The sequence below is a fragment of the Gossypium hirsutum genome, chromosome D09 (assembly GCF_007990345.1).
Source record: "Gossypium hirsutum isolate 1008001.06 chromosome D09, Gossypium_hirsutum_v2.1, whole genome shotgun sequence".
Lineage (NCBI taxonomy): Eukaryota > Viridiplantae > Streptophyta > Magnoliopsida > Malvales > Malvaceae > Gossypium > Gossypium hirsutum.
Window position 1 is genome coordinate 1,824,104 of NC_053445.1, and position 14,976 is coordinate 1,839,079.

Consider the following 14,976-nt stretch of genomic DNA (forward strand, 5'->3'; position numbering starts at 1 on the left):
TCCAAACCAAGTCCAGAGAGTTACATCATCGATTCTAAAATCTCATAGTTATAACACATTAAAACTAAACCATTCATCACATTAAATCCAGCACGATAGTTAATTAAGTGTAAAATCTTCCCAAACATCATGTTATCATAGATTACTGAAATTCCTAATAGTAGTATTTCAAACGAAAGATAAAAGTTTGACCGAGTTCCCGCGACGCAGACCGTTCAAGTTTGAGAACCACCTGAAATCTAATCAATAACAAAATGAGTTGTGAACTCAGTGCGTAAAAGAAGTTTATTCAATTAGAACATATTTATATGGTAGTTTTTGAATTTAAGATTCAATTTGGTAACAGAAGTAATTTCAGTTCAGGTTTAAAATAAATTAGTTACATATACAGAAGTAATTTCAGTTTCACAAATAGAACATATTAGATTTAGATATAACATTCCTACTCTCATTCGCTACGCACCATCTTCGGCCATCCCAACACACCGTTAAGGGCGTTCAATGGCCAACCAACCCTACACACCTTAGAGTGTCTGTCTACACATTTACAGAGACGTAACTTAGCTGCTAGATAGAAATGCAACAAAGAGCTAGAATCAAGTTATAAGAATTGTGGCTTAGCCACTAATTCAGAGAATATTACTTCCTTCTTCACAATATCCTAACCCATGCAAATGCAGAGTATAAATATCCACAATATCTATTCAGTCATTCCAAATTGTTTCACAAGTAAATAATACAAGTCAATATCAGAATAAGTATCACAGTACGCATACAATTATGTTATTCATACGTCAGTCACAGAGTATCAAAGAGTTCTCGTATAATTAAATTCAAATCATTCATGCATTGGGGACATCAATATTAATGTTGAGCAACATTCATGACCTCAAAAACAGGTTTTGGGTCCTATTTATATGCCACACGGCCTGGGCACACGCCCATGTCCTTTGCCCAGTGGTTTTAAAGCATAAATAGTGAGTTACACGGCCTGGACACATGCCTGTGTCCCTGCTCGTGTGACTCACACGGCCTGGGCACATGCCCGTGTCCCTGCTCGTGTGACTCACACGGCCTGGGCACATGCCCATGTCCCTGGCCGTGTGGTCTTAAGTCACAAATGGTGAGTTATACGGCTCGGATACACACTCGTATTCGTTGCCTGTGTGAACCCTACACTAGCATGTCCATACACGGCCTAGATACACATCTGTGAGTTACACGGCCAACCACATGGCCATGTGGCTTACACGGCCTGAACACATGCCTGTGTGACTGGCTGTATGGCGTCGATAGCTATGTTTTTTGGCAACCAAAATTTACAAAAAATAAAGTTTTCGGCACGCACCTGAAGAGGTTTTGAAGAAAAAATAATGCAACGGACTCTCGAGGCCTAAAATGGACAATCAATACCCAATTAACACAAAATTATCAGAATTATTCATATTAACGCTTCATCGACATAATTCAACATGGAACCCCAGTTCAACAACCATTACCTCTGCACTCAGATGAAGTTCACAATTTACAAACGTTAGAAGGACCGTCGTCCTCGAGGATTTTTCCTAAGTCATTAATCAAACATGCAAGCAAGGATTTCATCATTAATTACGAAACTACTTTCTTAACAAAAAGAAATTTTAGAAATTTCACAACCAACTTATAAAGCTTACCCAAAAAAAACTTACCGACAATAGTAATAGGTAAAGGGCACGAATCTAAGCAGACGATACAAAGCAACAGGAATAAATCACTAGTACGAAGAGCGACAGAAAGCAAATGAAAAATAAAGAAAAGGAAAAAAATGGAAAGAAAGGAACAAAGGAAAAAGAATTCTAATATGCTATATGATTGCTAATGTAATGTAAATTATTTTTACATATGCTTGGATTAATGTTTGGCACTGATTTTTTTGTGATGGAACTTACACTGAACGTCATAGCTCACTTCCCCTTTAATTTCATCCTTACTAGATAACCCACCAGGTTAGGACACAAATGCGGCATCCGAAGATCTCAACTCGGTTTTTATTTTATCAAGCTATTTTAGGCTCACTATTTTATTATTATTATTCCAGATCGTATTATTTTATTATGTACTGTGGCATGGGATTTAGGATCTGAGTTTTATATTGCATTACACTTAATTTAATCTTAGGATAACAAGATATGTTTATTATTGAGATATGCTTGAATTCTTGGTTTTCATTTAAAAACAACCATATATCACTTTTTCATTGTTATGTCTTTATTAAATTTTAAAGGAATAATAAATTGATATTTAACTAAGTCTTTTTACTAAATTTAAAAAATATTTAAAATTGTGTGTACTCAAAACACCTATAGTTCACTGGGCCACTTCGGTGGCTAATGTAATCTTTCGAATTCGAGTCTAACATCTAGGCCTAGTTGGAGAGGCTACATAGCATCTAAGAAAACTACCGATAAAAAATGAAAATTGTTATCAATAAAAAGTTAGAATTATATAGAAAAGAATGGAGCATTCAAATTTAGTTTCACCCTTGTTCAAGAATTGGATTCAATTGAATACTGATTGCGCAATAAAAGAGGATTCCAGATTAGCCACGATTGGGGGTGTCTTACAAAACAAGAATGGGAAATGGATTCTTGGCTATAATCAAATTTTAGGGAGTTTTTCTATTTTGGACGTTGAATTATGAGGAATTTTGGATGGTTTGACGATTGCACTTGATTAGGGTTTTGTCAGTATGCTTATTTTCTTAGATAGTTTGGCAGCGATACAAGCTATACAGGGTAGTTTTTCAAAGGTACCGAATTCTACTTTGGTCAGAAAAATCCTACATGTATTTACTAAAGCTGCGCAATGGTCAATTCATTATTTATCTAGAGAAGACAACAAAGAGGCAAATAATCTTGCTAAAATGACTGTTAATAAAAAAGGTGACCTACAATTATTTGGAATGTCTCTAAGGGGGTTTGGGCATAACTTTAAGTAGATTAATGTATTTTTTTTATTCACCAAAAAAAGAATGGAGTATTAAAACAATGGTTATTTGAATAGACAATATGAAATCATATTCAAACAACACTAGCACTAAAGAGGGATAGAATATTATTTTAATTGATGATGAGGTAATATAAAATTATTATATTATTTTTAAAGTTTTTTTTTGTAAGTTGTTTATTCTATGTGAAGCAAACAATCTTAAATCCGTTTTTTTATTTATCCATTATTGTTTTCGCGGGTAAAAAATGTTTTGTAGATTTGTTTTGAAACGAAATTTGAATTTCAACAATTATTTTTTAATCATTATTATTAAATGTGATAACTAATTTAGTAAAATATATTTTGTATTTATTTTATTATATAGTTCCAAATTTGTATATTATTTTAATAATTTATTTATTTTCATTATTTTTAAAATATTATTTTAATCTTTCAATTATTTTTTCAAAACTAATTCACTTCTAGTATAAATTAAACTAATCCTAATATAATTAACACAAATATATTTTTTAAATTATAAAAACATATTATTTAATAAATTAAAACATTATACAAAATCACGTACAATGCACGTTGTAACACCCCTTACCTGACCTGATCATTGAATTCGAACTACAAGATGCTACATCCGTTGCTGGAGCAACTGCAGTCAAAATATAGTAAAAATATCAAATAAACAAACATTTATGACTTAAATACATTCATAATCTAATTCAGAACTAAATCTGAGCCTTAATCGAGCTTACAAAATCTCTTTTATTGACCCGAGCATAAAATAGGATCAAATTGCAAAGTTTTAAAAATTTAGGACCGACGTCGTGACGTCACCTCCTCCATGTTGTGACGTTGCAAAATAGTTGGTCACGTTGCGATGTTCGACCACTCGATGTTGGGACGTCACAATCTGTTGGCCAATGTTGCGACGAGGAGGGTTGCTCATCTTGATGAGGACTCTGTTTTTGGTACATTTTAGGTCATTGAATACCTATTTCAAGCTACTAATGTCATTAATCCATTTGGTGCATGGTTGCACCTTTATTCCTGCACAAAACCAACCAAAATACCATATAAAACAATCATTTGTCAAACCATTTCACATTCCAAATGGTCATTCAAAATGCCAAACATGTTATCAACCAAACACATATAGATATAGGCAATAATTTTATCAAAGATCAACCATTAACCATGATTCAAACCAAACTATCATTTCCAAATAAACTCATGTTTAGAACACCTATGTACATGCCACATAACCGAGATTTAAACGAATAAAATTCTACCAAAATTGTGATATGATAGTGTGAGCTTTGTAGTGGTCCAACCGATGTGTTCTGCAAACCGGCAATCAACAAGGAAAAAGGAGATAACGGGTAAGCATTTTGAATGCTTAGTAAGTTCATACGAAATTTGCTTAACTTACCTTAACATTACAACAAATTTAAGCAATTGAAATTCAATGGTTTAATACATGACATCCTTTGGCACCTTATGTTTTTATGCACAAATTAACAATACAACCAATGAGTTAGTTTAATTGCATAACAAACCATGTTATTCAAATCATATGCATATACAACCATTCAAACCATGATCAATTTGCAAAATTAACAACTCATTTCATGTTTACACTATTCAACCTTTCCATTTTCCATTTTAATTATCGTTTTCATTTTTATTTAACACTCAGAGAATCTTGGTATATTGAAATCACACAAGATTGATTTACTTCACGTGCTGACATATTTAGGCTGCTAACACTAGCTTCAGATCAAGGTTGCTAACACTAGCTTGGTGCGATGCTGCTAACACTAGCTTCAAAGAATCCACATCAAATGTTGGATCTCAAGTCATCGTATTAATCCCTGATCAAACACCCGTTTTCCCTTTTCGTATCATTTCAAACCCTATAGCCTTATACACACTTTTCACATTTCGAATAGTATTCCATATACATTTTAAACATTGTAACATCATCATATACATACTATTCAATCATATAACAATTCCATATCCATTCAATATAATGTATCTATTCATAGTTGTCGTGTATTTCTTACTTTACAGTTTAGCCCTTTAGATGCCAAATTTATCGAAATTACACATGTGTATAAATTAATAAGTATATTCACACAATTCAAGCTTAATATAAGAGAACATAGTAAGTTTCATATGAACTTACTTGAGAAAAAAACAACGACACGACATCAATGATTAATCTGTAATTTTTCTTTTTTCTTCAATTATCTTCCGTTTGATTCAAATCCCAATCTATGGATGGCTGAAAGTTTGAGTTTTCAAGACCTTATTTTTTTTCTTCTTTGTTTGTGAGGAAGAAGATGGACGTGAAAAATGTCATATTTTTCCTTAATTTTTATCTTTCATACATTATTTAACATTTAATTAAACATAATTAATTTAATTAACCTAAATAATTAAACTATAAGCTTAATTAAAATTAGTTAGTGGAGCACATCTATCATCCACCACCGTTTGGTGTAATTAAAGTGGTTTATTTGCTCAATTGATCTTTTGATTAATTAAAAATCCATAACGATTAAATTTACCACTTTTACAATTTAGTCATAATACTTTAATTAGTCACTAATTCAGCAAAATTACCTATCCAAAACTCAATTCACCTATACAATAACTTAAATATTTATGGACTCGATTAATGGAATCGAGGTCCTGATACCTTACTTTCCAACACCACTAACTTTAGGGTCAATACGCTTATACCTTAATTAACTATCAATTAAACAAAATTACTAAACCATGATTCAATATAATGCTATAATAAACTTATAAATATTAATTAATAATATTTACAGACTTGACCATTGAAAACGGGATTCAAAAACTACCGTTTCTGATACCACTGAAAAATAGGTTGTTACACACGTGATATTAGAAGCTAGTTCTACTTAAGATTATAAAATTTATTTATTTAAATTATTAAAAATAATAATTATCCACATGTCAGTTAAATAAACTGCCATCACTTTGAGTCTTAGAAGTTGTAATAAATAAATAATAATAGCATATAAAAAATATATGAGAAACCTTTTTGCTAGCTTTTTATTCAATATTAATTAAATAATAGAAAGTATATCATTTTTAAAAGTAAATAGAAATCTAATCTATGAAATAAAAGTTATTTTGAATTATAATAACAGGATAAAGGCCAAACAACTGACGCGACTAGTGTAACTCGAACTCAAGTCACACCTGAAGCGATGAACACCCTTGACCATCAGGCCATCACATGAATTCATATAATAAAATATGTTGGGAAACAACCAAGAGAAATAAGATTTCAGGCCGACCCTAATGGGACTTTGGCCTTCCAAAATTTTAGAAAAGTTGTATTTTTTGCTTATAATTTTTAGAAAAAATATTTTTTTTAAAAAAATTATTATATCTTTTTCGAAAATTTAATTAAATTTTCTTAAAATATTTGAAAATTATCATCAATCTCATAAAAATTTTAATTAGATCCTTAAAATTTTTTAAAACTTTTTTATTAAACTCTTAAAAATTTTACTAAATTTCTTAAAATTTAATCTCAAAGGGAGGCGATGGTAAGGAAGGTAAATTGTAGCTGAAGATGGTGAAGATCATTGTAGTGTGGGTCAATAATTCAAACGTGCAAGTGTCTCAATCATTAGTGGAAAAGCTAGCTTACCAATAGTTGGCTAAATTGAAAGTTAGGTGAATGTTTCTTTTCCAAAGGAACGAGAAATCTTCAATAATATCTACCCATTATTTTCCTTTTCAAGTCTCATGTCATAATTGATGTAACATTTCGCATTTTTTATTATTTAAGTTTTAATTCTACATGATTTAATATTTACGAATTAATTAGATATTTTGAGACTTTATTAGATGCATACAAGATTGGAATACAAGTTTAAAGACCATGAGTCGTGGCACCGGGACGTGGGCATGTGTGAGCCCCAATGCCAACGTTGATTTGTGCAACAATTTTGATCACCTCTTTTTCAAAATTTTTAGCTCAAGTGAGTTTTGTAAATCTAATCTAGGTCGATTAGACTTTATAAATAAAATCTTTTAGTAGAGGATTAGGACTTTTTGTCAAATTTTAGCTTATTGCAACTTTTATTATTTTCGTGTTCTTCTTGTTCATGAATTGCTAAACCCCCTTTTTCTAGTCATGGATTGCTAAACCCCCTTTTTCTAGTCAAAGGAATTTCAAAGTTTGTGAGATTAATTGCTCTTCATAATTTCTTTGTTCTTTTGTATTTGTATGTCTTCTACTTCAATTACAAATATTTAGGTTTGTCGAATATAAAACTCGTATTTGATAACTTAGAATATTTATTTTATCAACTAAAATAGTTAAATTTGAAATTGTTTAATTGATTCTAATACTTGTGGTAGACCACATAATTGGATATAAACTATGTATGCGATTTATGTTGTGTGGACATGCAATTTAATTTAAATAAATGTCGTTTGTGTGTGTTTGTTCGTCAGAATTATGTCTCTCTTGTTCTTAATGTTATCAATAAACTAAACCATAGGCATGAAGTTATAGGGTTGTTTATTGATAAGGAAAATAATTTCATTGAGCTTTCTTTAGGTTATCAACAAGGTAAGAAAAGATTGGTCATTAGGCGTAGCGCCAAAAGTTATAACTAATTTATTAAAAAAATATTAAATTTATCTTTGCATCAATGATGAAACTAGTGAATGAACGAGTGCTTCATCCCACCGATTTTCCTTTAATTTTAATTGTTGTCTTATTTAGTAAGTTATAAAATTTAATTTTAATTTTCTAGAAATCTCCTATCATATTTACTTGTTTTTTTATTTAAGGAAAAAAGTTAACACTGATTTTATATTTTATTTTTGTAACAACCAACCGTTGTTATCATAGGTGGAGACTAGAGGTGCTCATGGGCCAGGCGGCCCGGCTCGGCCCGACGGCCCGCCCGAAATATGGGAGGGTTTGGGTAAAAATATAGGCCCGAAATATGGGCTTGGGCAAAAAAATGAAGCCCGTTTAGAAAACGAGCCGGGCCTCGGGCATCATTTTTTTTGGCCTGGGCCCTGCTCGGCCCGATATAATAAATATATTTATTTTTTTAATTTTTTTAAATTTTAAAATATTTTTAAAATACTTTTAAAATAATTTTTTAAAATTTTTTTAATTTTAAAATATTTTTAAAATACGTTTTTTAATTTTTAAAATAAATTTTTAATATTTATTAAAAAAATGGGCCGGGTCGGGTTGGGCCCGGGCTTATGATTTTTTTCTCGGGCCAGGCCTGGGCAAAATTTTAGACCCATATTTTGGGCCGGGCCGGGCCAGGGCCTAAGACCCGGGCCAAATTTTTTTATGGGCCCATCCGGCCCATGAACACCTCTAGTGGAGACGGAGAGGAGAGGCAATTGGAAAGGGGGATAAGTTTGTTGCACCAAGCTATCGACATGCAAACTGCCAACGGAGGTCGTGTCCCACCAAGGCTTGCAAAAAAACAGGCACCATAGTTGCCATGTTGTCGACCAGAACTTCAACGGAGAAATCAAGGCTGTCAAATTGCCTTCAACCACCAGAAGACTCTTAGCTTCCCGAAAGCTTTGTCCAATGCGATCCATGGAGAGCCAGGACACCATAAAGCAATGAAGAATAGGGCCCCATCGACCAAAAAACTAAAGAACCCATCAGAAGGAGGGCAAAACAAAATAGACGGATTAAAGATGGGTCCTACCAAATCAGGCAAAGGCCACCTTTTGATAGTGATTATTGCAGCGACGAACAAAGGAAAAGAGGAAAACTGTGAGGTGAGCAATTTTCTCTCTCTAACAACTGTTTAGAGAAAGAGGAGAGAAAACGCAAAGGGATTGTTTTGATCACATGTGATGATAGACGGCTAAAACAAACACATGGTTTCTAGAATCAACCTTCTTGTTTCGGACCATTTTTTTAGATTGGAAATTAAATTATAATTTTTACGATGGTAAAATTATAAATTTATTTTTGACTATATTTTTATAATTTTTAAAGGGTTAAATTAAAATTTTATATTTTTAGGGGGTAAAATATAATTTTATTTTTATTAATTTAAAATTTTAAAAATTTTAAATGGACCATATGAAAAATTTAATTTTAATTTTTTTGATAATATAAAACCTTGAAATAATTGTTTTAAGAAATAACATCAATTGGCAAACAGATTTATATTAAAAAAAATAAAACTAAGAAAAGAGAGAACTAAATGTATGTAATGTTTATTTGACTACATCTCAAGTGCCATCTACCTCTAATCAGTAATCAAATGTAATGTCTCTTCATTGGCTGATTTCCTCAACCGATCCGCAGCTTTTTCAACCTACAAAAAATGGGATATTTACAATAATCAACCAACTAGTTTTATAAAATGCCAAATTAAATTTGATATTTACTGTGGATTAATTACCTCCAAGTCCCAGTTTGTTCTGGCAGTGAGAATGATTAGAGTTATTGTTTGTAGAAGAACCCCAACTACCATCCCCCACCATATACCCTAACACAATAATGAAAAACAATTCCAAGGTTAGATAAATTTTTAAATATCAAAGTATATATTTCACTTAAGATTCAAGAAAATAATTTTAAAAAATGAAAAGAAAATTAAAATACAATCATATTTGGTAAAATATATCATGGAAGCTTTTGTACTAGGTGTCAGATTGCATTTTGCCCCATTTAGTAAAAAATTGAGCAAATTAATCCCTACACATTAGATCAAAGAGAAAACTGGTCCTTTATGCTAAAAATTTTATTAATTTCTATCGTTAAAACTGACATGTCTGAAAAAATAACCAAATAATAGTATTGGCATGCCACAGGAATCAATTTTAACAATAGAAATGGATAATTTTTTTAACAATATGACCAACTTACTCATTTATCTAACGTATTGAGACTAATTCCTCCATAGCAGGAAAATAGTATTCTAGTAAATGTAGAAATAAGAATGAAGAGATCACTTACTTCTACTCCTAAGCCTAATTTGAATCCAAGAACACATCCAATTGGAAGACCAATAATGTAATATGTAGTGAGGTTGACATATGCTACTATATGTTGCCATCCACTCCCAATGGCCACTCCTGTGATTCATAAATAATATAAAATAAATAAGTTTAAATTCAAGGTGATTAATTTTATTTATGGATTAATTTAAAATATTTTTAAATTTGATAAAAGTATTATGGAGGTCATCATACTAAAAGTTAGATTGCATTTTGTTTTCTCTACTTAAAAAATGTGCAAATTAGTTCATGTGTGTTAAATTAAAGAGCAACGTAGCCATTTTATTAAAAATTCCATCTATTTTTACTGTTAAAAAATTGGTCCATGTACACCAGAATAAGGTACATGTGTAACTATTTGATTATTTTGTCAATCACGTCAGTTTTTAACAGTAAAAATAGATGAAATTTTTAACAGAAAAGACTAGTTTGCTCTTCGATCTAACGTAAAGGACTAATTTATCTATTTTTTAGCAAAGAGGACAAAATACAATGTAACTCTTAATATAGAAGCCTCCGTGATACTTTCGTTGAAAAAAATGTAATATAGTGAAGGAAAACATGTGATGCGCACCTGAGAGAATGGGCTGGATTCCATTCAAGAAAATGGAGATGGCAAGCAATGGAATCAAACTGGAACCAGCTTGTATAACTTCAGCGTCGGTTGAGAAAGCTTTGATTAATAGGGATCGACATATGATAACAATGGCAGTGAAAACTGTACTAATGAAAATGCTGGTAGCATTCACTACTATGACTGAAAATTTGGTCAGCTTGGGATGCCCTGCCCCTAGCTCATTACTCACTCGCACACTGTCAAAAGTCCAAAAATTATCAGCATTTTCAATGAAATAGTTGAAAATTTTATGGGAAAGGTCACCTTCTATTAGTAAATTTTTCTATTTTTGGTCACCAGTTGGTTAACGTAAAAATGAAAACACCTAAAAATTCAAGATAGTTGAATGATTAAAAACAAAAACAAAATTGAATAGTTGAGTGACCATCTTGTAATTTTTCATAATTGGGTGACCGAAAAAGAAATTTACTAATAGTTAGGTGATCATTTTGTAACTTCTCATAGTTGGGTGAACAAAAAAGAAATTCACTAATAGTTGAGTGACTACTAGTGTAGTTTATCCAAAACTTTTAGGGTAAATTACAATAGAGGTCTCCCAATTATGGTTCTTTTTCTTGTTTAGTCACTCAATTATGAAAAGTTACACAATGATCATGTAATTATTCAATTTTTTCTTCTTTTTTTATCACTAGCTGACTAACGTAAAAAATGGAAACACCAAAAATTTTAAAATAATTGGGCGATAAAAAAAGACAAAATTAAATAATTAAATGACTATTTTGTAACTTTTCATAATTGAGTGATAAAAAAAAATCTATGGGTGAATATTAATTTAGTTTACCCAAAATTTTATTTAATTTAATAAGAAAAGTTGGTGTATGTACTGACCTGGCTGCTGCACTAAAGCCTAAAACAAAGTTGATATCCCAGTTCCAGTAGTTCATGCTGAAAATATGCAAACATGGGAAGAGATTCAGCAAATTAGTATTTCAACTTCACAATTCTTTTCATATTGAAATTTAAATTTGATAATTTTTTTACATTGGGCCTAATCTTTTAAGGTTTCCAAGAAAATATCAAAGATTAATTTCAAGTTTAGGACCAAATATGGATAAAAAAATTCAAACCCTAAACCCTAAACTCTAAATCTTAAACTCTAAACCCTAAAACCTAAGCCACAATGTGAGAACAATTGACAAGTTCAAGTCTTAATATGAGAACAATTGCTAAGCTTAGGGACTAATTTAAACAAAAAAAATTTTAAGCCCCAATATAAAAATAATTGCCCAATTTATCCCAAATGCAAAAACAACTGACAAGTTTAGAGTCTTCCTTGAACTAAGAAAGAGCTTAAGACTTTAATATAAAAAAAATAATAATTTAACTCATAATATTAAAAATAATAACTTCAAAAATTGAGACAGGTGGCGAAAGGCAGCATGCATTTAACAAAATTGCCTCCCACCAGTGGTACCCAAACAGGGGTAAACGTACCAAATAGAAATGGAGTCTAGTGCAATTGCTGCATTAGGAAGAAGACCAGATATAAGCACCAGTCCTTGGTTATACCATATCTCCAAGCTGCATTACCCAAAATCTACAAAGTTAGATAGGTAAAAGTATCATAAGGTTTTTGTATTAAAAATCAGATTGAATTTTAGTTTCTATATTCAAAAAATGAGTAAACTAGTCTATGTACGTTAGATCAAAGAGTAAACTGGTTCTTTTATTAAAAAATTCATCTATTTTTACTATTAAAAACTGGTCCTTATATGTACACGTGACATATCTGGTTATTTTGTCAGCCACGCCAATTTTTAACAATATAAAAGGGATGAATTAAAAAAAAAAAGAACTAATATGTTGTTTGAACTAATATACAAAGATTAATTTATCTATTTTTTAAATATAGAGAACAATATGTAATCTAACTCCTAGTACAAACATCATACGTTATTTTATGATTTGGAGGGGCAGAAACAACATACCAAAGCATAACAGCAGAAGCAGCAGTAATCTTGAAATAAGGCCAAATCCCTTTAAGAGCTTTAGTAGACAAACCAGTCCAAGTCTCTTTACAGGAAGGACTTAAAACAATGTAAAGTCCATTAAGAATAGTAAGAATCCACCATGAAAGACTTAATGTCAAAGATGCCCCAAGAAGACCATATCCCAATACATCAACGGCAAGCCAAGTAAGAAGAATGTGGAGCAAAAATACCCCAACGGAGATATAAGCCAAAGGATTCACTATGTTTTGAGCTTGAAGGAACCTTTGCATGGGGCAACTTATGGCGAATGCGTAAAGTTGAGGGATTAAACCACGGGCGAAAACTTGGCCTTGCTCTGCTATACTTGCCGATTGACCTATTGCTTGAAGGACGGTGTCCGAATACCAATAGAGGAATGTTAGGATAACTGAGGCTCCTATGTGTAATACAATTGCTCTTTGGCAAATGATCCCCATGGCTGCGTATTTCTTGGCACCGTATGCTTGGCCACACACGGTCTGTACCGCACTCGCCATGCCCAACTGGTTTTCATGTGTGGGGGAAAAAACAGAGTTATAAAACAAATTGGACCCACAATAAATTTAGTTAACTAAACAAAATTTGAATTTTTTAAATTAAAAAATAATTAATTAATTGTTAACTTAACATCCACATGATAATTTATATGCATACCACGTCAGTAAAGTTAACAAACCTTAATTTTTCCATCCATTTTGATTGGATAAACAACATAAGTTTAAATGCTAAAAGAGACGAAAATTTTATCTAATACCAACGAAATTTAAGTTTAAATTGTGTCGATGTTTTTTATAACAATATGAAAAATATAAATTCAAATGTAGGTAAAGCACGATATTAAAAACTAAAAGAAAAGCGAATTTTTAGAAAAGGTAAAAAGGAGAAGAGATAAACAAAATTACCATAATCCCATAAGCAAGACCTTGAATTCCAACACTAGCAATAGAAGCACCAGCCAATTCCAATGCATTAAGATGACCAGTGAACATTAAAGTGACAAAAGTGAGCATATAATTAAAAACAGAGACAATTATGGATGCCCCTGATAACAACCACAAAATCCTCGATTCCCACGCAACAAGCCTCACCCACCACCCTACTCCTCCGCCGCCGTCGCCACTTTCAAAAACCTCTTCGATCGCATCCGATGATAATTCCGATATTCGTAGCAATGGCCGCTGTTCCTCTGAACCCATGCTTTACAGCTTTCTAGTATTTACGTTAGGCAATGACTTCTATTATTTAGTTTTCTGTAATATGCTATCATTTATCAAGCAATATATATATGGAATATATGGATTCTACTGTTTTTTTTTATTAGAGGGCATGTTTACCTAACATTCATTGCCTTTGGCTAGGTGAGAATGACAGATTTTGTTCTTTGGTATTTAGCGCTTACTTTGGGTCTTTCTTTGTTTAGTTTAATACTTATAAGTTTGTAATTTTATAACTTTGAATTCCGTCAAGATTTGATGATGTGATTAATGTTCTTGAAACATGATTGAATAGTTGGTTAGACTGATTGAAAAGAAGACCGCCCGAGATACTGGTCCAAACAAAGGGGTTATATTGATTAAATCAAAAACTACTCAAAATTGATAAAAATCGAAAACTTGGACAAAAAACCAATAATTGAACTGGTTTAATTTTTTTTTAATTTTTATGAATTTTTAATTATTGTTGGTCTAGCAGTTAAACCGATCAATCCGGTTGAATTGAGAATTAGTAGTCTAACTAGTTCAACCACTAATTCTATCATTAGAATACTGTATGTGACATTTTAAGATTATATCACATCATCAATTGAAATTTTATATAATTTTTTTAATTCAAGTAATGATGCGACACAATCTTATAGCACCACGTTATCAAACTTTTATATTTTTCTAGTTTAAAGATCAAAATGAATTAAAAAAATACAAATATAAAAGTAAAAATAATTATCAAATTTGGGGTAAATAATTATATTAAAAATGTAATTAATAATGATTACCCAAATTGACAAATATTACTAAAACAAGATTGTCATTGTAATGCTTAGATGTATCTCTCCATTTGTGAAATCTAAACACTTATAGTTAGGCATCAAATAGATTTTCTAAAATTTTATTTCAAGAATTTAATTTAAATTAAGATAATATTAAAAGTAATTTGTTACATATCCAATAATAATAGTATAAATAATATAATATATCAATAAATATTAAATTAATTCTTATTATTATTTTTAATTTTAAAATTAATAAAATTATTCTATTTTTTTATAAAATTTTAAAACCCTAAACCCTAAATCTCTTTTATACTTTAAATCTTAATTTAATCATTTCTCTAAAATCA

At 31.0% G+C, this 14,976-nt stretch overlaps 1 protein-coding gene across 2 annotated transcripts; it reads right to left on the reverse strand.

Annotated features, from left to right (window-relative positions):
- Nucleotides 1-9,112: 9,112 nt before the first annotated feature.
- Nucleotides 9,113-13,994, reverse strand: LOC107931347 (protein DETOXIFICATION 41). Of its 2 annotated transcripts, XM_016863221.2 has the most exons (8): nucleotides 13,542-13,994; nucleotides 12,598-13,142; nucleotides 12,104-12,190; nucleotides 11,498-11,554; nucleotides 10,607-10,845; nucleotides 9,992-10,110; nucleotides 9,435-9,521; nucleotides 9,113-9,347 (listed from the first exon to the last, which is right to left on the reverse strand). In XM_016863221.2, exons 1-8 carry the CDS (start codon nucleotides 13,833-13,835, stop codon nucleotides 9,279-9,281), a joined length of 1,497 nt encoding a protein of 498 aa, XP_016718710.1. In that variant the 5' UTR covers nucleotides 13,836-13,994; the 3' UTR covers nucleotides 9,113-9,278. The 2 variants fall into 2 exon arrangements, with proteins under 2 accessions (XP_016718710.1, XP_016718711.1); XM_016863222.2 differs by lacking the exon at nucleotides 9,992-10,110 and having other exon boundaries at nucleotides 13,542-13,898.
- Nucleotides 13,995-14,976: the final 982 nt, after the last annotated feature.

What these genes read in the sequence shown, in the direction of transcription:
- LOC107931347 (XM_016863221.2), bottom strand. Translation starts at nt 13,835, where the DNA reads ATGGGTTCAGAGGAACAGCGGCCATTGCTACGAATATCGGAATTATCA. An exon ending in CTAGACTCCATTTCTATTTG is followed by an intron (nt 11,555 to 12,103) that starts GTACGTTTACCC and finishes GCATATTTTCAG; the next exon opens with CATGAACTACTGGAACTGGG. An exon ending in GAACAAACTGGGACTTGGAG is followed by an intron (nt 9,348 to 9,434) that starts GTAATTAATCCA and finishes CATTTTTTGTAG; the next exon opens with GTTGAAAAAGCTGCGGATCG.